Source organism: Gymnoscopelus microlampas, assembly GCF_963454915.1.
Source record: "Gymnoscopelus microlampas genome assembly, chromosome: 1".
Lineage (NCBI taxonomy): Eukaryota > Metazoa > Chordata > Actinopteri > Myctophiformes > Myctophidae > Gymnoscopelus > Gymnoscopelus microlampas.
In genome coordinates, this window is record NC_139962.1 from 42,718,719 (window position 1) to 42,743,522 (window position 24,804).

Sequence of the window (24,804 nt, forward strand, 5' to 3'; positions counted from 1 at the left end):
CAAAGCTGAAAGGTTGGCAGGAGCTGCTGGCTGTAATTAATCCTCCCAGTCCTCACGGCTCTGTCCAGCCAAAGTGGCTCTTTTTTTCCCATGTCTGCACAGTCATAAACTGTGCTATTGTCCTGATATTTTCCTGAAAGTATTTTAAGTTACAGTAAGTCATTTAATCACTTATATAATGGGGTCAGATTTAAAAAAAAAAGAGTAAAAAACAAGAAAAAGGACACAGCGTGCGTGCGTGCGTGCGTGCGTGCGTGCGTGTGTGTGTGCGTGCGTGTGTGCGGACATACATTAATATGAAGAAAGGTTGTCTGCTGCCACTTTGAGGCATCATCCATCACTCATCCACTGTGGACTATTTGAAGAAGACAGCTCCTTCCACAGACAGAAAGAACAAAGGGAACATATTATGTAGATAAAGAAAATAGTAAGCTGCCAATCAAAAAATTAAAATAAAAGCCCAACAGGAGTGCTGCATGTGGTTTAGCTGTGATGGACAGCACTGACATTTGCTGAGTCAATCTCAGACTGGCTGAAGCTGTGAACTGGGGCAACATGTGGCTCCTTTCATCCATCTCTGTCTTCAAATACAGTGTTCATTTAACCACATGAACCTTAGCTAACCTATGTCATGATTGGCGAACGTTCAGCAAGAATAGCATACCTACAAGCTCACAACCCATCGCAATGTGACCTGCTGTGAGCTCATAGATTGGCTATTTTCGGCAAAGAGAGAGATTTGGTGTAGAGGGGGGGAAAAGGAAGGGGCCTGGTTTGGACCCCTGGTGTACCCCAGACAATGAAGCATAGGGTTTAAGAGTGGTTACCTCTGAGAATGTACAAATGTAACCAAGCGGACACGCAAGGGTGCATTTGGTTACATTTGTACACTCTCTGAGTTACAAAAGGATAAATTAAAACTGATGATTGTACTGTGTAGTGATAGATACTGGGAAAGAGGAAAATAGAAAGGAGGTTGAAAATTATACATGAAACCAGGGAGACGCAAAGACAGAAAATGTTCAACACAATACATCTGGAGAATGCAGAGAACACAAGCTGGTAATGGAGATAGAAAACCAATAAGAGACACTATTATCATAGAGTTTCATGGCAAAGGGAGCAGAACTTAAAGGGATATTTCACTTTAAAAAAAACTGGGTCATTTTATCGTCTACTCAGGCTTTTGTGAGCCCCCCAGACCGTTTTTAAGTTGCTTGATTCAGTATTTAGATATTTTATATTCATTTTGTCAGACACGCCCCCTTCCTATACAAACCCATTATAACTTCAAACTCCATTTTTAACATGTTGGATTCATCAAAAACACCTGTCCTTGGTTCTGGTGACTCACCCTGCCCTCCTAATACGCTAGGGGGCCGCGTTTTTTCGATTACTTTTTTCATTCATTTTATTAAACATTTTGATTTAAAAAAAAAAAATCATTTTCCAAAAAAAATATTAGTATTAGAGTTTGAAGTTGTAATGGGTTTTGGTTGCGTGCAAAATTCAATAAACATCTATCTGTCTGTCTGTGTGTGTGCGACTGTGCGTGCGCGCGTTTGCGTGCGTGTCTTAGTTATCTGAAGGACATTCATCAGTATCCAACTCAGGTCTGTGTGGAGGAATAAATGGAGTGAAGCTGGATGCTGTATAGGTGCTTCAAAAGGTGTGTGTGTGTGTGTGTGTGTGTGTGTGTGTGTGTGTGTGTGTGTGTGTGTGTGTGTGTGTGTGTGTGTGTGTGTGTGTGTGTGTGTGTGTGTGTGTGTGTGTGTGTGTGTGTGTGTGTGTGTGTGTGTGTGTGTGTGTGTGTGTGTGTGTGTGTGTGTGTGTGTGTGTGTGTGTGTGTGTGCGTGCGCACAAGTGCATGTGTTTTTTGTCAGCAACATTTTTTTTATTTTCAAAATTACTATTATGCTTACAAATAAATGCACATACAGTAAGGCAATTATCTTAGCAAAAAAGCAAGAGACAAAATAAAAAATACACCATATGCCACTTAACAACTACCCCCCCACCCAACCATCCCCCATGGGATCTATAGTATGCCAGCATTAGCTTACACTTACAGGTTATCATCAAGCCCCTTGGTTTCCGTAGAAGCAGACCACCAATAGCAGAAGCAGCTCAACAATAATTAAAACAAGGGGATAATAATTCTAACATCCGTTAGCTAACTGTCCTAAGGGTAATATACATAGGGCCTCATAGACCTGGACAGAAAAGCATAAACACACACACTGGCTGACACGTACGTTATATATAAAAATGCCTACTGTACATTATATTATATATTATATATATATTCACATACACATAATGTGTGTGTGTGCAGTCTATATTATACACTGTGCATGGTCAATGAATAAAGCAAAATTCAATAAACATCTATAATATATTTCAAGAAAATACCAATCTGGGAGCCCAGAGATTAAGAAATTTGTGTTATAAAACCAAGACAAGGCAGCATGTCAATATTGTAAGATGCCTAAATGGAAGCGTTCGGTGAAAGGCCTCAGGGGAACCCCTGCCTTTCCTGGAGTATGTGAGCACGCTCCAAATCCAGGCGTCCTGGATAGACCTCTTGGACTCTCTTGCTTGTTGTTTTGGTCTCGCTTGTTGTTTTGGGCACGGTGCGTTGTGTTTATGTTTCGATGTTCTCTGTGGATAGCCAAATTCTCGAGTATCAAACATATGCATAATTCATAGGTTATGGACTATTACACGAGGGCAAAGATAGAGATAAATGTTTATCTCTGTTTGTTTCTTGGGGAACAATAATAATAATAATAATTTGGCATTCTTTTTTACAAGGATTTAAACCACACCATGGACATATGGACAGGGACTTTAAATGGTGGCAATGGTGCTGGAGCGTAGCTGTTCAAGCAGCCGTCTTCTTTGGCATCCTCTCGCGTGCATGTCCTTTGACACCACAGATCAAGCAAGGCCTGGGCTGCCTTTTTCCTTGAATCTTTAATCATCATAACCCAGTCATCAGTTTGCATGTGCCATGTCTGAGAAAAGGCAGGCCTAGTGTTCTTCTATTGATTCAGTGATATTCAACTGGCAGCCCGCGCGCCAAATCCAACACTGGGGAGCTTTCTTGTGGCTCCTGGAACACATTCGATATTCCATTGTAAAAATAAATGTAAAAAAATATTATTGGATGGTAAGCTGTACAGGAATACTATTTTGAATGTTTTTCATAACCGTTAACCAAAGCTTGTTAATAGCTAATCAACCAGTAACGGATAAGAAGAAAATTAAGGCTACTATTTAGAACGGAGGAATGTTTGTGATTCATTCATTCATTAACACACACCGGTACTGCACTTGCAGTCATGAAACTGCTACAATAACCGAAATGTGGTTAAATGTAATCTTTGGTGAGTAAAGTATGGAGACTATCCACACTCTGTATTTCCTATAATCTACTTCTGTAGATCTGCTGTGCTGCGTGTCGTTGTAGCACATCTGGAGTAACTAGATTAGGCAGGGGGCCACAGTTGTAAAAATTACTTGAGGTCGGGGGCCACAAGACCGTGACAAAAATGAACAAAATGTTCATAGTTAACCATTAACCGGAAACCGTTAAGAAGATTGTAACTGGTTGGATAAAGGGATGATTTACTAATATGTTATTTATTATTTCAATATTTATTTTGGTAGCCGTCCAGCCGCCATGTTACAAAGCTGCAACTGCTTCATGATTTCTGCCCAATTTTGCCTTACATGTTAAACATAGAGAAATAAACTGTGGTGTATAAAGTACTTGAAAGTCATACTTGAGTAAAAGTACAGATGTCTTACTTGAAAGATATTTTTGACTCCAGTAAATGTTAAAGTCACCCATAAGAAAATCACTTGGGTCAAAGTGTTGAAGTAGTTCACATCATATGTATCTGGAAAAAAAAGTATCTGGTGTTAAAATGTTTTAAAGTATCAAAAGTAAAGACCTATTCATAGTACAAAGTAACAAAACAGCTTGAAATGTTGTCTACTTCTATTACTTCTCTACTTCTATTACTACTCTACTTTCGGAATAATTTAGCTTTCAAGTACAGTTCACCATGTAGTAGCACATCAACATAAAAGAGCACATGAGTTTTGAGTGCATTTTTATCCATCACATGCCATCTCCATCCATTTGGAGCTATTTATAGTTTTGAGTGGATGTTGTCCATTACACCAAAGAAAGAATACTACTACCTACTTGTAGGTTATACACATAATATATCATACGTCCTCAATAGCGTCCTGGGCTGAATGATGGTCTAACTCTAATGGTTCAATAAACCCATTGTAAGAGCTTGTGCTCTTATCAACCAGGTACTCAAACATAAACAAAATGCAAAAACCTTTCATTCATACGAACATAATTATAAACACCAGCCTGCCTCCTATATTCTTCTCACAAAGACGCTGCCATGCCAAGGACCTGTGCACAGAACACACTGAAATATCTACTTCCTATTTTCTTAATATCAAAATCAAAGCCTGTGCTCTAAAAAGGGGCACAGAAATGATCCTATCAAACATCAAAATGCATAAATGCAGTATGAAGCAGGGCCTAATAAGTTGCCATAATGGACATAATATGCCCATTATTGTGTCCTATTGAACCTATAACAAACGGTTAACCATGAGCATTTTGTTTCTTTTTTGTTGTTACGGTCTTGTGGCCCCCAACTTCAAGTCATTTTACAATTGTGTCCCCCTGCCTAATCTAGTTGAATACCCATATTCTATTGTTTATTGCATCGCTTTTATATCTTCTCTCTTTTAATATCTACTGTAACTTAATGGCGGTGGTGGTGGCTGAACGGTGTGCAAGGTGTATGGAATTCTGGGTCTCCATGACAACGTATCGCACTGGACCTCCCAATCTTTGTTAAACAATCAAATCCATGAGCCGTGCCATCTTTGAAGGCCCCTGTCAGCCCATGGTCGCCCTTGAAACTTCTCACCCCTATTAGCCCCTGTGTGTGTGTGTGTGTGTGTGTGTGTGTGTGTGTGTGTGTGTGTGTGTGTGTGTGTGTGTGTGTGTGTGTGTGTGTGTGTGTGTGTGTGTGTGTGTGTGTGTGTGTGTGTGTGTGTGTGTGTGTGTGTGTGTGTGTGTGCGTGCGCGTGCAGCGTACTTGCGCCCGCACGCGCACACACTTGTTAACTAAGCCTTTGGAGTTGTTTTCCCCCATTATCCTCCCTGTAGTCCTGAGCACGCACACCGCTCTGATGGGGTCACAGATATACCGGGCCCTGGGGCGTGTTGGTGGTTGCACAGAGACACAAATACAAGACAAAGACACACACACACACACACACACACACACACACACACACACACACACACACACACACACACACACACACACACACCACACACACACCACACACACACACACACACACACAGAAAACACACAAGTCCCAACTCCCACTCTTCCCACTGCTCACCCCCATTACCCCTCTGTGCTGACAGACAGTTTTTTCAGGCTAGGCCAGAGAATAGGGTCTCCTACTGCCTCCCAAACGCTGACATGCTCAAACACAGACAACCCCCCACAAACACACACACACACACACACACACACACACACACACACACACACACACACACACACACACACACACACACACACACACACACACACACACACACACACACACACACACACACACACACACACACCCTGCACCCCCTCCACCTCTCACTGTCAGTGTTGCTTTTCCCTCTATCTCCGTGTCATTATTTGGCTCTCTCTCTCTCTCTTTCACCAGAATGAACTGTTTATTATTTTTTCTCTGTGTTGCGGTCGTCGGTCATGCTCCATAATGTCGCTGTCGGCTTCAATCTGGTGAACCCGCACGGCTGCAAGAGCCGGGGGAGAAAGCACCACAATATCCACAATCCCTCAGGCCCACAAACAAGGAGCTGATTGAGAGGGACAACAGCTAATTTTTATATATATATATTTCTAAAAAGATTTACCTTGACTTCACTACAAAAACAAGAAAAGTTCAAATCACAGTAAAACACTTTTGATTCTTAAATTAAGTACATTTAATGTGAGCTACTTTGAGTCTTTGACTCGAGTGATTGTCTTATGGGTGACTTCAACTTTTACCAGAGTCACTTTAAGTAACATACTGTATCTTTATTTTACCCAAGTATGGCTTTCAAGTACTTTAAGATGACCTGAAACGTCTTGAGGATTCCATGTGCCATGTTTAAAAATCAAAAATCACATATTGGGACATGGTCTGAAAATAATTTTCAGTCTTGGGATTCTTTTTTGCTTTAACCCCTGCCTGAAACTCTCTTCAGGTGGCGGCTGAGGCTTTAACAAAGCCAGGAAGAGCTCCAAGCCAGTGAAGCAGGATAACCTGTGTGATTGTTCACAAGCCTCAATGCTACATTATTACATACTGAAAGACATATAGAAGGAGTTGTGAGTGCCGGCTCACTGGCTTCTGTTGTGTGGGGCAGGAGCTTTTAACCACTTAAACCCTATATACTTACCAGATTCCCCCAGGGATCTATACTAGGCCCCATCCTTTTTCCCCGTTGCTGAAAATGCCTGATGTACAAGCTCACAACACATCAAGTTGTGACATGCTGTGAGCTCGTAGATCTGCTATTCTTTGTCAAATGTTTGCCCCAGAATAGGGATGCCAGGGTTCATGTGTTGAAACAAATTGTCCAGTTTTACTTTTACAGGGCATGGAGAGGCAGTTTACTCCCTAAGCTGACCGGCGGTCTACAGTATATGGTGGGCGGTAGTATTGATCATCCGTCCTGGGGCCTTTCACAGAGCAATGCACAAGGAGAGATTAAATGTGTTATGAGTCATTAAGACCTCCAGGCATCGAATCACACCTGTCTAAACTCAGAGCACATCGATACACACCACTCCCACTAACTTCTTTGAGTTAGTCTTTAGGTGTGAACCAACACCTGGGCACAGTGGGCAGTGTAAATGCGTTGACCTCAATGGACATGGTTGTGTATCTGTGGCACATGCATGTATACGCAAGTGTGACCACTGCACGTGCGTGATTGCTTAGGTGATGTGTGTGTGGGTTACTGCACGTTTCGTATGCCTTTTCCCCTTCATGCGTGTTCACTGAAGATTGTGGGCACGTGTCTGTGTATATTTGTGCAGGGCACATGCAGAGAACTTTGAATGTGTGTCTGAATGTGTGCTTGCAAGTGTTTCGTGCGCGTGCATGCATGTGAAGTGGGGGGGGGGGGGGGGGGGGGGGGTTGGTGGTGCAGGCTCGTCCTCATGCTGCCCCGAGGCCTCAGAGCCCATTTCCCGTTGTGCAGTGTGATAAGTTTCCCTGTCAGATCCCCCCAGCACCACTATATTTCTGATAAGCTCCACTGCTAGTTTTCCCGACCTCTGGCACAGAGATCAATTTGAGATTGATTCAAAATGCCCTGCTGGGGCAAGCTGGAAGATCAATTTGAGATGGATTGTTCACGCCAGGGGGGCGACAGCACGCAGTGCTCCGCTCTCTCTCTCTCTCTCTCGCTTCCCCCTCCTCCGCTCTCCCTCCTCAGCTTTCTTTACCTCCCCCTCACACTCCGCTGTTGTTGTCATTTCTCTGTCTTTACGCCTTTTATTTTTCTCATATTGTCCCTCTATTTTCCACTTTCCCTCTCTTCTGTTGTTACTCACTATCCAGTGGTCCCTGTTTCTCTCTCCTCTCTGCATTCATCCCCCGTCGCTGCTTCTCTCGTCTGTTCTTTACTGTGTTCCTCCCAGAGATGCAAGCGGTGGGGCTAGGGATGACTCCATTAGCAGAGGGGCCACAGCCCCTGCAGAGTGATAGGCCTGCAGGAGAGGTGAGATAATTCTTCTGGCTTGGTAATGCGCACAGACCACAGAGAATATGGACAGATACCCCCTAGCCTCTGTCATCACCATAGCCTGTTCCTGTTTCCTAGCACACACACACACACACACACACACACACACACACACACACACACACACACACACACACACACACACACACACACACACACACACACACACACACACACACACACACACACACACACACACACACACACACAACCCAAATGGAAATGTATTTATTTTTTCTGTCAAGTTATGTGATCGTGGTCATCCTGGCTGTCCTGCCCGGAGCTAATGGTGTCACCATCGCCAGCTCACGACCTTATCTCTCCAGTACGAATCATCCTGCCTGCGGTCACCTCATCACTCCTTCCCTCCATTCCTCCCCCATGTGACTCCCCCTCCCTTCCACCTCTCCCCCAGCACTCTGTTGTTCTCCTATTTTCTGATGGTATCGAACATAGTGGAAGCATTCACTTTCTTTGAATGCTCTGACCTTCTCCCTGGCGGTGCGTCCACCTAGCATACACTGACCTTTATCTACTGTACAGCATCCCATCAGCACTCAAAGTAACTGACTCTGTGTGTGTGTGTGTGTGTGTGTGTGTGTGTGTGTGTGTGTGTGTGTGTGTGTGTGTGTGTGTGTCCACACAGTACTACTATGCCAATCAGCATCATATTTCTTGTGCACGCTGGTAGCAGGCTAAGAACCTTAATTCTCTTTCAAATTGGTCAATGACAATGTTTTTTATTTCTAATCGCAGAGCCCACAAGGCTATGGACCCGAACTAGCCAATCAGGCACCTGTCCCTCCCTATCTGCAAAATTTCGTCCCAATAACATATCTCAAAAACTACTAGCTGGATTGCCATGGAATGTACTGAACCCCAGAGAATGTCTCCAAGAGTATTGATTTTGGTGACCACATGGCCTTTATGCCACCATTAGGAGTGCCATGGAATTTGTTGTGCACCATCATGCTCCCCAGAACCTGGCCACTACAGCATATATTTTGATGCCCACATGGGCTTTCCACTTGAACATAAGGAATATCTAAAGTTATCTAATGGGCAGATTGCCATGAAACTTCCTGAACACATTCCTGCTCTGAAGATGAATCTTACAATTGGTCTTGTTTTATACACAGTAAATTGCACCTTTCGAGTCCCAGGTCCACTTAACACAAGGGATGGGTACTATTCTACACTTACAAAACAACCCAAGGGCACTTCAGCACAGACAGCCAGACAGTCCCCATTGCACACTGCCGCCTGACTCCATTCTCATTGGTGGATTGGTGGATTTTATTTATAATATGCAAAGCTGTGTTGATTAGCAGTTTGGGCAGCATTTCTGACATTGTTGCAAACTTTTCCCTTGCCGTTCCTGTCAATGCCACCATCATTAGCATTTAACATTTTCCATATCTAATCTGATGAGTGCCCTGTGTCTATTAATATTGTCTCTGGTATAGCTAGTGAGCGCTGGCCCCTGATTGGCCTGTAGCTTGCCACATGCTGTTTATTAGACAGAACATCATCACCCATTGCTCTTGGCAGCTGTGAGTTCATAGCCCAGTGCCCTTATCCCTCCATCCCCCTTCTGCCCTTTTGAGCCTATGACAGATGGGTATGCTGTATTATTACCCCAACTCACCCTCCCTCCATGGCCTGCACTCCTGTAATTAAAACAGATGACAGAATATTAGAAGAATGGAGTGCAGACTAAAATACCTGGGACCAGATAGCCACTGTGTTCAGAGTTCAGACCAAGTCTCCTCTCCTCTCCTCTCCTCTCCTCTTCCTTTGCCTCAGCTTTTCAGTATTGTAATTGAACTGTACTGTATTTGTAGCCCATACCATACGCAGCACTGTCTCTCACATACTTATTGCTGATTGGGTTGAACTACGTGAGCAGTCTTATCTTATTCACAGTTTCCGTCGCCACTGTCTTTTGAACCTGTTTCAGCACACCCACACATGATCAAAGCTCTTCTCCAAGATGTTTCAGAAAGGAATAATGGCTATAGATTCACAATATAATGTACCCTGCCTCGCACAGGGAACCTTCTGTACCCTTGTTTTGCTAGTTAACTGAGTCAAGGTGATGTACCCCATGAAGAAAGCAACACTTCACTTGTTTCATTGTTCCCATGGAACATGACATTCAGTCTGTGTGTGGACAAAGTGTATTCATTATTTTCACCTCCAGCATTCTCTGGCTAGCTGGCTAATCAAACAGAAGCCATACCATACTGTATTATGCCACGCCTGGCCCCAGTTGGGCCGAGCTTAGCTGACGGAGACAAGGCTATTGTATCTTGTCTGGAATGTCCACACCCTGACAGCTGTGGGAGACTCTGACTCATTCCTTTCCCTTTGTCTCTGTCCCCTTTTTCTCTTTTAAGAACTCGTATTATTCTCTCTCTTCCTGACCTCACCTCACTTCACACACTCATGTTTCCAGTAAGCGATTTGGCAAAGGTGCAAGCAGTACCACTGTCGCCTGCCATTCAATTTCAAGTGCACCCCTGAGAATGAATGATTTGCCCCAGTGAGTTTAAAGTGAGCAAAAGGGCTTGTAATGAACAAGTGATCAGGAGACATGTCTGATGTGTGTGATGTTCCAGACTGGCTCTATAGTCCTATACACATACCGGTATGTTTGAATATATTCAAACTAATATATTGTTTCATATTTTAATCACATCAGTAGTTTAATCATGATGTATGCTGTTGACAATAAAGTTATGGAGCTTTTAATGACTATAGTGGCTCTGATCTCTTAGCTTCCACAGTACAGCACTTGCAGACATTATATTAACCATATGGAAGTATTATGGATCCGCCACTGATTCAATCAGATGTGTTTTTAAGTGGCCCTTTCTGTATCGTATGCAGAAGGTCACTCTGTGTCCAGGGCTAGCTATAATGATGTTGTTGCTTGTACTGTACAGTATATAGATTCTTGCATCCAAAGGACCATTGATGTGTGCTCTGTGGATGAATAAATAGAGAGAGCGAAAGAAAAGACGGTGTGAGTGAGACTGAAATGGTAGTGAATAAGAAGGACACTGATTAAATCAAAGCAAAGGAGAGAGAGAGAAGATTAGCTCAGAGGCTCTCACTGGAGAGTGTCTGAGAGGGAGAGCAAGCTGCTCTGAAGACGAATCATCTGCCGAGTGCCAACGCTCCTCTTGTTTCGCCGTCAATGCCTCTCACTTCACATCTCATATCTCTCTATGTCTGTCTGTCTGTCTCTCCCACTCCCACTATTTCTCTCCCACTGTAGCTTGCCACATGCTCTCTCTCTCTCTCTCTCTCTCTCTCTCTCTCTCTCTCTCTCTCTCTCTCTCTCTCTCTCTCTTTCTACTATGAATACAAAGCCTTCCAAAATCAGAATGGTCAGTTGCCAGGAGGCAAGGGATTATGTTTTCGCTCCTGTGAGTCTGTCTGTGAACAGCTAATCTAATCTCAGGCACCGTTGAACCGATCAGCGTCAGCCAAGGAACAACCTCCACCCCAAATTTTAGCTGGCTGTTGTTAAGCTTGGCCTCCTATTTACATTAATTTAATTAATTTATATGATTGATGATGTTTTACCTTGTGGCACTTAGAGATTCCTTGTGAATGAAAAGCGCATTACAAATAAAATGTATTATTATTATTATTATTATTATTAATTCATCAAATGGACTATTGGATCAGGAATGCAACAAAAACAAATCTCCATGAATTCAAGGCTTTATGGGGTGGGTAATTGAAAGTGAAAAGTCATTTTGAGGTGAACTACTCCTTTAAGTGATTGAGTCGTGGGTAACCAGAACACTAGCCCCAAAACACCCAATTTTCGCGGATGCCCAATCTAATGTTGGTTATCTTATCCCTAAAACAATATGGCCAACTCAGTACATTTGGATGAGGAAAATGATTGTGAAATGAACAGCCAAGGAATGGTTAACAGGGCGATAAGTGATAGAAAACACAACTCTAGGGTTTTTGTAGTGTCTGTAAAAAATCTGTTTAGAAAAATATGCTTGCCTGACTGCTTTGAACCTATCAATTATTATCTTTTCCTTAAAAATATAATATAAGAAATTGCAACGCCTTATGGCAGTTTCTCTTGAGCTGTGCTGTCTCCTCACTTCTCGACTTAACTCTGGGCTTATTTCTGACCTTCTTTACCAAGTGGGGTCACAGAGTCAATAGTTGTCCTCATTTTTGCTGAGAAATTCTCCACCAAATCATCACATGCGGAGGATAGACAGGCAGATTTAAAAGAATTTAAAAGTGTCAACATTTTTAGCTGTGTCAATCAAAGCAGCACTTAAAAGTATGTACAGGATTGGTAAGCGCATTGTATGCAATTAGCCTACATTAAGCACTTAAACCCCATATACTTAGTAGACCGGGGTCCCCCAGCGGTCTACACGTCCCCTACTTTTCCCCTCAATCTATACCAAATCGCTTTGCCAAAAATATGTTGGCTCCAGAATAGGGACGCTAGGGTTCATGTGATTCAAGATCTAGACTAGAGTGTGCCCATGTACTTGAAAGTATGTAGCACAATCAATGTGAAACGTAACATCGCTTGTGATCATGATCATGCTAGAGCTAGAGTGTAGGATTTATAAAATACCTGAGAGTTGGGCATTGCAAGGCATCTTTTGGGTGGCCTGTACACAACACAGAAGGTTGATATTTCAACATGATAGCATGGTAATGATTATGAAAGTGAAAGTGTGAGAGTGCGAGTCACAAAATGAAAGGCTCTTACAGTATTACAGAGACTGGAATCAATAGTATTAGCTGTGCTTACGCCCCTCAGGCTCATGCCATTCCTAACGGTATGGGAGAAACTGAAATTAGGTTCCATGACCTCATTTAGTCCAGCTTGACCATCAGTACTACTTAACCAGGTTTCAGTTAAGACCATACCATGAAGTTACGCTAGTAATTGAAAGGCTGAGAAAAGATCGAGATGTGGGAGAACGAAAACAAGGCAGAAACTAGCAGCAGTAGTGAGTGCACATGTAGAGTCGGTGTGAAATAACTGTAACTGATTGTCACTTTCCATGCTCTGTGCTATGCATGACCGATTACATCAAATGTATGTGGCTCGATATCATTATGTATCATCATTTAATAACAAGGATTTTAGGTGTGTGTGTGTGTGTGTGTGTGTGTGTGTGTGTGTGTGTGTGTGTGTGTGTGTGTGTGTGTGTGTGTGTGTGTGTGTGTGTCTTTTTTTAGGCCAGCATCCAGGTCCATTAATGTTCATCAGTATATGCCCATATATGGGCATATCGCCAGTTCTGGAGAGTCCTTGTGGAGAATGTCTGAAGAGTGCAAACTGACTGTAGAAAGTAGACTGACTAAGTAATCAAATGGCAGGTGTGTTGAATTCGACAGGCTGGATCCCACATAACTGGAACCCAAATGCAGGCAACCAGAGTTAGAGCAATTTCAATCAAATAATTGAGGACAAGGCACGGTGAAGCAGGCAGGGGTCGAAGCCATGAAGCAGTACAATTCAGGCAATTAACAAATAGGCACGGCTGGGCGTCCATACGAGCACAATTGCCCGTGTTCATGGAAGGGAAGCTGGGCGGGAAGGTTGATCTTTGTCGCTGCACCTCAAGGGCACCTGTCAGCAGTGGTTTTGTTAAACTGTGAGGAATAGGGTGAAGGAGGAGGATGCTGATGTTCCTGGCAACAGGAACCCACCTGGGAGGAACCAACATGGACTTCCAGATGGAGCAGTACGTCCTCAAGAGAAAAAGCTATGGTGTGTGTAACAGGAATGTGGTTTCAATGCCATACATTTCAATACCGTCCCCGTAAAGACCAACCAGTAGGAGTCAGCAGTGACAAGAGCTGTTTGGGGAATTCAGGAATGGCATAATAAGTATTAAATTATTAAATTGGGAGACAAAAGAGGTGAAAACAGAAACAGAAACAAGGAAATTAAAAGGCTAGGGAGCCAAAGCTGAACACCGTAACAACATGCTCTACAAATCATGAGCTAAAGGAGTCCAGTCCAAGTGCCAAGTTGACAAGGGAAGTGAGAACATGTGAGCTAGGCAGGGAATTGCAGGGCTAATGACAGAGATAAGACAAGTTAGATTGGCATTTGTTTTCTTTTTCCCCCCTTTTTTTTATATTTATTTTGGGGCTTTTATACCTTTATTTGACAGGACAGTAGGCTGACAGGAAATGGGGAGAGAGAAGGGGAATGACATAGAGCAAAGACTGTCGGGATTGGGAGTCGAACCCGCGACATGCTGTCAGGCTACATTGAGCCTAGGTGCCTGTCAGTCCATCCGTCCATCCGTGTGTCCGTCTGTCTGCGAGAAGCTAATCTCCGGCACTGTTGGCCCGGTTGCTGGGCCAACAGTGCACACACACTCCCTGGATGCCAGAGCAGAACCTCTGCCCCCTATTTTTCAGATCGGCCTGTTATAGCGCCACCATGAGGCAGATTTTCAAAGCTATTCGTTTTATATTACTCCTACAGATTTTGTCCAAACATCATGCAAATCGGTGCACAGTATCTCTATAATCATGTGTCTGATTTTCCATATTTCATCCTGATTGGCTAAGATTGGCTTGCAAAGTTTGCAGGATAGGTCGGTTGTCTACAAAATGCAAAATCATGAACGCAGCGTGCGATTTCCGTGAAATTTGGCACGCACATTCCCATTAGGCCGAGGAAGAAATGCCAGTTATGGCCTGTTATAGCGCCACCAGCAGGTTAATGTTTGCAAAAGACATTTTTGGAGCAAAATGCCTCAAATCATGAATGCAATGTCCGATTGCCGTGAAAGGCCTACGAAGAAATGGCACCCCTTTCACATTGGCCTATTATAGCGCCACCAGGAGGGCACAATAACCTACCTGACCTGGCGGAGACCTGAGCTCCGAGGACTATATACTTCAGGACTGTATGTTGGAGGAAACCTCTAGGCTGAGGCTGACATGTGCACGCAAAGCAACGTTTCTGTGCACAAATCAAATGCCCACACACACACACACACGCACGCACGCACACACTCTCTTTCTCTCTCTCCCTCCCTCAGTTGTGGTGAGATGATTTATAGCTAGATTCAATTGCTCTGGCATCTGAAAAATTATGAAAAGAAATTAATTAGCCTTTAGTGACCCTGCTGTCCGTCTGCCTCTGGCTGTACCCTATAGGCTGCCCCACACACAAATATACACACTATATCACAGAAATACACATACATAAAATTGCACTGGCAGTTGCGGACTCACCTTGAAAGTAATTCATATCTAAACAACTGTGCTTACCTGTCATAAACTGTCTCCACTAAATAAATCTCACTCAAACAGACATATTCTAACCTTTGGCACAGATGTATTAATATGCTGTATTTCCCAGCTGAAAGGGTATAGTGTAGTGTAGTGTAGTGTAGTGTAACTGTTGCTATGACTACAGTTAAGACAAGAACTTTATATTATAACAGCTTCCAACAGTGATGGATATTGTTTGTTAAAAGAAACTTCAACCTTTAAACAGCAAAATGACTGCAGCAATTGTACAGGTTTCATATGTTAAGGAATACTTCACCTCCAAAATGACTTTTTTTCTATCAGTTACTCACCCTGCAAAGCCTTGGAGTAATAGTAGTAGTTACGGATCCCTAAATAATGTAAAAATAGTGTTTTTATTAATGGCTGAAGTTGAGAATGAATCGAGACTGAAACTGACCAGCCATATCAGACTCCCACACTGTGCAATCTCAGTGTTAATTTAAATCTGAGAGTGTACAAATGGAACCAAAAGGACCTGTTTTACTGTGTAGATAATAACCCCAGCAAACACTAAATACCAATGGCCATGAATTCACAAACTGCGCCTCACTTACCTGCAGTTTTAGATAATGAAAGGATGTCTAAGTGCCCCCCTTTCAAAAATATTGCTTCTACTGCCCTTCGATGTTCTCTGAACGCACCCTGGGGGGCAGTAGCTCCCCCGTTGGAAAACACTAATGTATGTCTTTTAATTCCAGGAATGAAAACGTATCTTGTATAGTCCCCCTGCTGCATATTCTGACATGTTTATAGAAAAACTACTATCTCTTCAAATGAGTAGTGAGATGAGAACGACAAGAATCCCCTGCTCCCACTGAGGGAGCACGCTGGTGTGTCTGGATCCAGTCTCTGTGTTGAGTTGTTCTTTTTACCTGTTACAAAAAAACATATTTGCCGCTCTGAGTGTGTTACAAAAGAACATATTTGCCGCCCTGAGTGTGTGTGTGTGTGTGTGTGTGTGTGTGTGTGTGTGTGTGTGTGTGTGTGTGTGTGTGTATGTGTGTGTGTGTGTGTGTGTGTGTGTGCGTGTGCGTGCGTGACTACTGTAGGGATTAGGGAGAAATGCTGAATGTGATTTCTTTAAGCTCTAGTGTCACTCCTCTACACAATTTCATTAGTCAGCTCCAGTCATTTACTTTACTGCAGGTACAGACCCAATCGCTCCAGTGACCATATTCACACACCAGACATGTTGCACTTATGGCCTAGTTGATGATCGGTTCCCATGTTCTGACCATAGTGATTTTTTTTTCATGATATGAAGTCAGAATATCAGTGTTCATTGCATTCCCTCACTCTATCTCACATCCACTCACAATAACACGCATGCAGTCAGGGAAATGCCTCACAACTTGCCTCGTCGGTAAAGGTGCTGAAATATGTACAGTAGGAGAATATCGTTCCCTGCGGCCACTGGTTGGTGCATAGATTAAGACAATTACAGACATGTTCCACCTTAGGTGCTGTGGCACAACAAATCCAATGTCTTTCCAGCTGGCTAGAGACCATGAACAGCATATTCTTTCCAGTTCATTTGATTGAGCTCGTACAGCTAACTCGGTACAGACCCACACATACACGCAGTCACGCGCACGCACATACACCCACACACACACACACACACACACACACACACACACATTGTTCTCACTAATAAAGACCAGATTTGAGGTATTTGATGTACTACAAATATTCAGTCTGCTCAGTTCTAAATCACTTGCGTGTGTGTGTGTGTGTGTGTGTGTGTGTGTGTGTGTGTGTGTGTGTGTGTGTGTGTGTGTGTGTGTGTGTGTGTGTGTGTGTGTGTGTGTGTGTGTGTGTGTGTGTGTGTGTGTGTGTGTGTGTGTGTGTGTGTGCGGGTGCGTGTGCACGCGCATGTGTGCGTGTTTTAGGCAGAGAGAGCACATGCATGCAAGACAAGACAATCTGACCATGTATCTCAATAACACTACTGCCATTAACTCTGGATACTACTGTGAACCTCTATATCAGACTGCTGTCAATTCACTCTAATTTGTCCATCTCTCTCTCTCTGTCTCTCCATCTACCTCTCAGATCTGAGTTTGACCTGGACTATGACAGCTATCAGGAAGACTACTATGACAGGTACTGTATCATGCATGCTTTTGGATTCTCTGTGTGACAGAGAAGGCTAAAGGAAGAGACTTAAGCATGTGCTCCATCCCTGACGTCTCCTAGCTGCCATTCAACCTATACATTAACAACATGAAAACAGCCAACTGAAATTAATTCTTGTTCGCTGATGACGCAGCACTCCTTGTCTCGGGCGAAGACAAAATGCAAGTTGAGGAAGCCCTCAGTTCTGAATTCAGAGAAAGCCGCACATACCCTTAGTAATGCAAATGATTTCAAGGTCAGAGTTTACAGTATAGTAATCTCAAGCAAAAAAGAGGTCTGTATTCTTGACAACAAACTGACAGGTGAAAAACTTGCATCAAAAGTGGTCAAGAAAGTCAATCGAAGACGTTTGGGTAGGATTTCCAATTTTGTCAATAAAAGTGCTCTCAACTCAAGACTGTAGTTGGAGCCCTCATTCAATGACATTTTGATTATGCTTCCACCTCTTGACATCTCAATGTCACCAAATGTAGATCCACTGCCGCAGTTTTTTTTATTTTTCTCCTTTGTACAGGGGTGTTTTTATTTGTTCAACTTAATGACATGTATTATTGTTTACATGTTTATGCTATGTTGATTAATTAAATACATAGGACCATAATGGAAACAAGTCCCCGGGACTTCTTTGTGTTATCCTTTTAGCTTTAATGTCTTACTATGTACCACAAGCTTACGCTTAGCTTAAAGTTTACGTTTTGGACTAGTAAAGTATTCAATTGATCAATCAAAGGTTTGCCTAAAGAAGTTAGTATTACTACTCATTCCAGGGTTATGGGCGGACACATACACGCATGCTCAAACACATATACACTAAACACATGGTTAAATTTGTGCTGTGTGGTCATCTTTGAGGATTCAGGCGAGAACTAAGTCTCCAATCATCAGACCACTTATAACATAAACCTGAGCTACATCCATCCCAGGTCCTTGGATTTGAAGACAGACAGACAGACAGACAGACAGACAGACAGACAGACAGACAGACAGAGATTAGATATGGTGTTCAGTGTCAATTCCTGGCTGGACAATCAGGTCAGAGGCTGTTAACAAAATGTCCCACGTCACTGCAAAACAGACTCTCATCCATTTATAAAGTCTGTGATTCTATATAGTAATTGCTGCGGGACCTTCCTACCTCCCCCAGGTACTGTGAGGGTTGGAAGGTTCACACATAAATACAGTGCTCAGCACATCTGAATAAAAGACTGTTGTCACAGCAAACGCTCTCACACACTTACACAAACTTAGACACACATACACACACGCACACCTCAGGCCTTTGTTGCTTTCTGCCTTCTCACATACAAATACTGTACCTCAGTGGTCCGTTGCTCTGAGTTTACGCTGTCATTTTTTAATCGCTTTTCAGTTTTGCCTCCCTCTGCATTTTTCTTTCTTTCCTCAAGAGAAAACACTCGCCAATGATTTTCAATTTGCTTTGAGCACGGTGCATGATTATGCCTTGTGTTGTTGGCTAACTCTACTGACAGCTGTGTGTGTGTGTGTGTGTGTGTGTGTGTGTGTGTGTGTGTGTGTGTGTGTGTGTGTGTGTGTGTGTGTGTGTGTGTGTGTGTGTGTGTGTGTGTGTGTGTGTGTGTGTGTGTGTGTGTGTGTGTGGTGGGGGTTCTCAGCGAGTTTGTGTTTATGCAAACTGCATTTGTGTCTGCTCCTTATGTGTGAACTTGAGAGACAGTGTCTCTCCATACACATAGATAACAGCTCAGGCAGAGACAAAGCTTCTTTCTGTGTGGTCTCCACGCACGCACACACACACACACACACACACACACACACACACACACACACACACACACACACACACACACACACACACACACACACACACACACACACACACACACACACACACACACAGACAGACGCACCTCTAATCCTCACACATCCATAGTCTGTCATTGTCTGAGCCTCAGCTTCCATTCTCTGAAATGACACTTGGAAGTCCATGTAGAGACACTGTCTGTCTGCCTCCACAAACTCCTACAGGAATTCAAACTCCCTCAGCTCTTTGGTCTTGCTGTGTCTCCCCATACAGGCAATACTCAAAGCCTCTGTTATGGTCTCATGGGAGTCTAACACACACATATTGTAGATGAAACGTGTGTGTGTGTGTGTGTGTGTGTGTGTGTGTGTGTGTGTGTGTGTGTGTGTGTGTGTGCGTGTGCGTGTGCGTGTGCGTGTGCGTGTGCGTCTGTCTGTCTGTCTGTCTGTCTGTCTGTCTGTCTGTCTGTCTGTCTGTCTGTCTGCATAGATGAATTACTCTATGAACATATGTGCACATTTCTATCAGTTGGGAAGAGAGTCATCATTGACCAGAATAGAACATAAAAGCATTGAATTCAATTTAATTGATTCGGATTTATTTGAATTTAATCGAATTTACCTGGATTGGTTCGGATTGGATTGGATTGTGCAAACATTTTAGCAAGATAACAGGGGCTGAGCTCTGGTTAGTGAACACCTTAGTGGGTAAATCCACTTTACCCACACTGAGACTGAGACAGTGTGTTTACATGGAACATCAGAGGTGCTTTTCTCTCTTCTCAGCAGTTTGCACTGAGGCTTACTGCTCCATGCGTGGCTATCTCCTTATTGCACATGATGCTGTGCCCATTCAGGACCTGCTCGTCAACACAGTAAAATCCTCAGGGTTCATTTAACCCTGAGAGTGTACTATTGTAACCAAATGGATCAAGTCCATTTGGTTACATTTGTACTTTCAGAGTTACAAATGCATATATTAACACAGAGGATTTTGCTGTGAACTAACACACAGTTGCCTCTAGTTAGCCACTGATTTGCACAAAGAATGTTCTGCCATATAAATATTTTGCTAATGAGCAAATACAGTAACACAGTATTATTATACTTATAAAGCCTCTTAAATAAACATAATTCTTTATAACAATAATCATAACACATCATCCTATTTTTCATAATTCCTGGGCACTCACTCAGAGTCTGTCCGTTCCTCACACTTGGCTTATAATCCCACTATAATGTGAAAAATGATATTCATGCATGGTCATTGTCACATACACTGATGCGCTCGCAAAGGCAAGAATGACACAAACACACACACACACACACACACACACACACACACACACACACACACACACACACACACACACACACACACACACACACACACACACACACACACACACACACACACACACACACACACACATGTTTTTTATCTATCTATCTGATAGGACACACTCACACATAGCACAGACAAATGTAATGTCAGCATCCAAACACACAAAACACACAATGCTGTCATTTTTGTAACTACTATCCAGTGTGAGTGTGACGCACGCTTCTGTCACCAGCCCTTCAAGCCTGACTGAGAGTTTTTGATTTGCCCTGACAGAAGCAATTAGATTCAGTGGAAGATAGGGATATGAGCTGTCCAAAGCAAGCAAGGAAGTGAGAATGAGGGATGAGAACTGAGGAATTGATTTTGATAAAGAACAAAGACAGGAGCGTGGTATATGGGTTTATACTGTATTTATGCTTCAAATGACTGAACTTCACTTACTCGTTTCCTGCATTCTCTGGTCTTTCCCTTACTCCCCCTAATTTTGGTTCTATGTTATAGCCTCTTTTACTCTACGTATTGCACTGACTGTACCCTGTTTAAATATTCCATTCAGATCTAGGTTAATAGTGGTCACTCATCTCAACTTCCATTTTGTGTGTGTGTGTGTGTGTGTGTGTGTGTGTGTGTGTGTGTGTGTGTGTGTGTGTGTGTGTGTGTGTGTGTGTGCGTGTGCGTGTGTGTTGCTGTAAACACTAAACATAAAAGAGCGGATTCACATAAACAAATCATGTGGATCTATGAATCCATATGGTAACGGCATGGCGCCATGTGGATCACAGACTTCATGTTGCCATCCTGTGACGTCAGTCATCTATTATGTCAGTTGTCTACTATGATATATATGACGTATGACTCAAAAAATGTGCAAGGTTTCAGCCCGATCCAAGCCCCATTCCATTATAAACTTAAAAACTTAAAATATTTCAAAAAGTACAAACCATAATGTGGAAAAACATCAGTGGAGGTACTTCTGTCCACTACTGGCAGTCTGCACAAGACGCTTCCAGTGGTTTGCAAGATTAGCAGACAGACATTCTGCAATCTTTACAAACACTCTGCAGTATATTGTATGAACACACTTGCGGGATAGGATACTTGTTTAACAAATATGTCTTGCCATTCTAGGGTGTATGACTACCAGCGTGTACCTGCATCCTTGCCTGCTCTTTCCCAAGGACCCAGCTTGGCCAAGCGCTCGCGCTCCTCCTCTTCCTTCTCCTCTGGGCACAGACGCAGCCGAGACAGAGCCCACGCCAAGAGCTCCAGAGCCCACTCCACCAGCACAACCACGGCCAAGTGTGAGCAGCCGACAGAGGCTCTGATTTAGATGTGTTTGCCTTAAATTATTATTATCATTATTATTATCGACACATTATTGCACATTTAATACCAGGTAAACTCGATGTCCTGTTGAAAAAGAACAAATAAGTATCTACAAAACATGGTATAGTGTACACTGTACAGAATACAACTAACCAAAGGCCTGGGAGTTATTATTGGTCTATATAGTTAATGAGCAGGATACAGCTGTATTTAGGAGCTAAACAATTTAAAACATTGTAAATAATAAGTTTTAAATCAATTCAAAGTATAATGTGTCCCATAAAAAGGACATTACAGTAATCTAAACTGTTGGAGACAAATGCAATGTAACCACATGGATTCAAACCCCGGTCTCGTGAGAAACCAAACATCTACAGCCAAAGAAGATAGCCTACCAGGATTCTGGGCTACAGGCAGGGCTGTCTGCTACACTAAATTTTTTGTATTGCCCACTAGAAGAGGCATTACAACCGGTGTTGACACTTTAAAACAAAAATAATAAGAGTGGAAGGGTGGCTTATTCATATCGAGTGATTGCCCACAATCATTGAATTGTGTAGAATGTCATTTAAAGCTCTCCCTGAGATATTTTCTGTTGCTGTAATTCTCTACTCTCTGCCTTTGCAGTGCGTATGGAGGAGTTGCAGGTGATTAAGAAGGAACTGACTTTGATAAAGACACAGATCGATGGCCTGCTCGACAGTCTGGATAGGATGGACACACAAAGGAATGACCACAGAGGTGAGTCCACATGCAGGAAGGCTGGTGTGAGAGTCAATAATTCATTATTTATGAGAATAAGGAGCATTGTGAAGGTGAGTGGTGAGATCACAGTTTTTTTGTTGTTTGTTTGGGTGCCTGGCTGTGTGTGGAACATGCTGAACAGACTGAGATTTGAGAACAATGTTACCGATCAGCAATGTCCTTGAAAGAGGTGCTGCTGCTGCCCTCATGTGGCCTTTTGAATGCAATACTGCCGAGGCATCTACCTTTAAAGGTCCACTCAGTCATTCAGTAGCTCTAGTCTATTCTATTGTATCTGTTTCTTTAACCATGGAGCGATTTACTGGTGCCTAGTTTTTACGGCAGTGTGCCAAAGAGGCCTAGCCGTCTAGAACAGGAGGTTTGTCTCTGTTTGTCTATTCTGTACATATCTCTCAGCGTGATCTAATATGAGAGTGACGACACTATAGCGTTGACTCCCATTGTAAGAATGGAATGCGGAAATGCTCGTTCTATCTCAATGAGGAAGTTGCAATGTTTGTAACTATAGCCCATAGCGGCCCGCTTTGCGGTGAGATCAAAGCGTGTCATAACTCTCTCTCTCTATGGCAGGGGTCATCGATTTGTCCGTACACGGACAAATGTGTCCGTGGCAATACTTGTCCATGTCTGTGGCAAATTGTTGATAAAAAAAAGGTTCTTATTTTGTTCCTCTAATGTGTGATGAAAGCATAGACTGTACTGCTAAGACCCAGTTATTGAAATTCCAAACACGGAATAGACTTGGACCATGCTGCATTGATGCCTTTATACAGCCAGTATACAGTGAATAGACTTGGACCATGCTGCATTGATGCCTGTATACATTCAGTATACAGTAAACAGACTTGGACCATGCTGCATTGATGCCTGTATACATTCAGTATACAGTAAACAGACTTGGACCATGCTGCATTGATGCCTGTATACATTCAGTATACAGTAAACAGACTTGGACCATGCTGCATTGATGCCTGTATACAGCCTGTATACAGTGGCTGACTTGCCACTCTCCAGGTTTTCTTCAGAATAGGTACAGTAGGACGCTGATTTAATTAATGCAAAAACGCCATAGGTGTCAAGTTACGAAGTATGAGTACTTTGTTACAATACTTTGTTTTGGGGGATCTATACTTTACTTGAGTTTATATCACAACTTTTACTTCAATACATTTAAAATAAGAAAATGATACTTTTACTCCACAACATTATGTCATTGGACACCTTGTTACTGAAATAAAATCTGAATATACTTGTTAGTCTCTCATCATCATGATATTGAATTTTCCAGTCTGTTCATATTCACATGAGAACAACTGTCACTCTCATCAAGACAAGTCGCCTGGTGTCCATTGTTGTGTGGACAATTATGGGACTTATTGTCTCCGACAGGCCGAAAGGCATGGCGAGAGAGTATGTTTTGCACCCTGTCCGTCCGTCCGTCCGTGTGTGTGTGTGTGTGTGTGTCCGTCCGTCAGTCCGTCTGTCCGTGTGTCCGTCTGTGAACAGGTAATCTCCGGCACCGTTGGCTTGATCGCAGCGAAACTGTGCACACACACTCCCTGGATGCCAATTCAGAACCTTTGTCCCAAATTCTTCACATGGCCCTGTTATAGCGCCCCCAGGAGGCCGCTTTTTGCAAAACACATTTTTTGACAGTACTCCTACAGATTTTGTCCAAACGTCACGCGAATCGTTACACAGTATCTCTATAGTCATTACACGAAACTGGTCTTTCAGATTTTTCATATTCCATCCTGATTGGCTAAAAATGGCTTGCAAAGTTTGCAGGAGGGCTCCGTTTTGAACAAAATTACTCAAATCATGAACACAGCTTGCGATATCCGTGAAATCTTGCACGCACATTCCCACTAGACTGAGGAAGACATGCCACTTGAACATTTTCAAATCAGCCTCATGGTGGCGCTATAACATGCCGATTACTGTTTTTACCTATAACTGCACCGATCTGTGTAAAACTTTGTATGTGCACTCCCTAGAGGTCAGGGAAAAACCTTCACATTTTACCCAAATTTCACGCAAATCGGTAGACATGATCTCTATAGTCATGTGATCAAGACGGATCTGTTAGATTTTTCATATTCCATCCTGATTGGCTAAGATTGACATCTAAAGTTTGCAGGAGTGGCCCGTTTTGAACAAAATGTTGCAAATCATGAACGCAGCATCCGATTGCGGTGAAACTTCGCACGCACATTTGCACTACGTTGACGAACAAATTATCTGGGAAC

The 24,804-nt window shown here is 42.9% G+C and overlaps 1 protein-coding gene across 1 annotated transcript in view; it reads left to right on the forward strand.

Moving 5' to 3' along the window:
- Positions 1-24,804, forward strand: part of LOC311051789 (RNA-binding Raly-like protein) — a 52,338-nt gene that overhangs the window by 22,973 nt on the left and 4,561 nt on the right. The window contains exons 3-5 of the mRNA XM_084066433.1: positions 17,257-17,307; positions 21,593-21,765; positions 22,418-22,531. Coding sequence (XP_083922559.1) covers positions 17,257-17,307; positions 21,593-21,765; positions 22,418-22,531 — 338 coding nt within the window. The remainder of the gene's footprint in view (positions 1-17,256; positions 17,308-21,592; positions 21,766-22,417; positions 22,532-24,804) is intronic.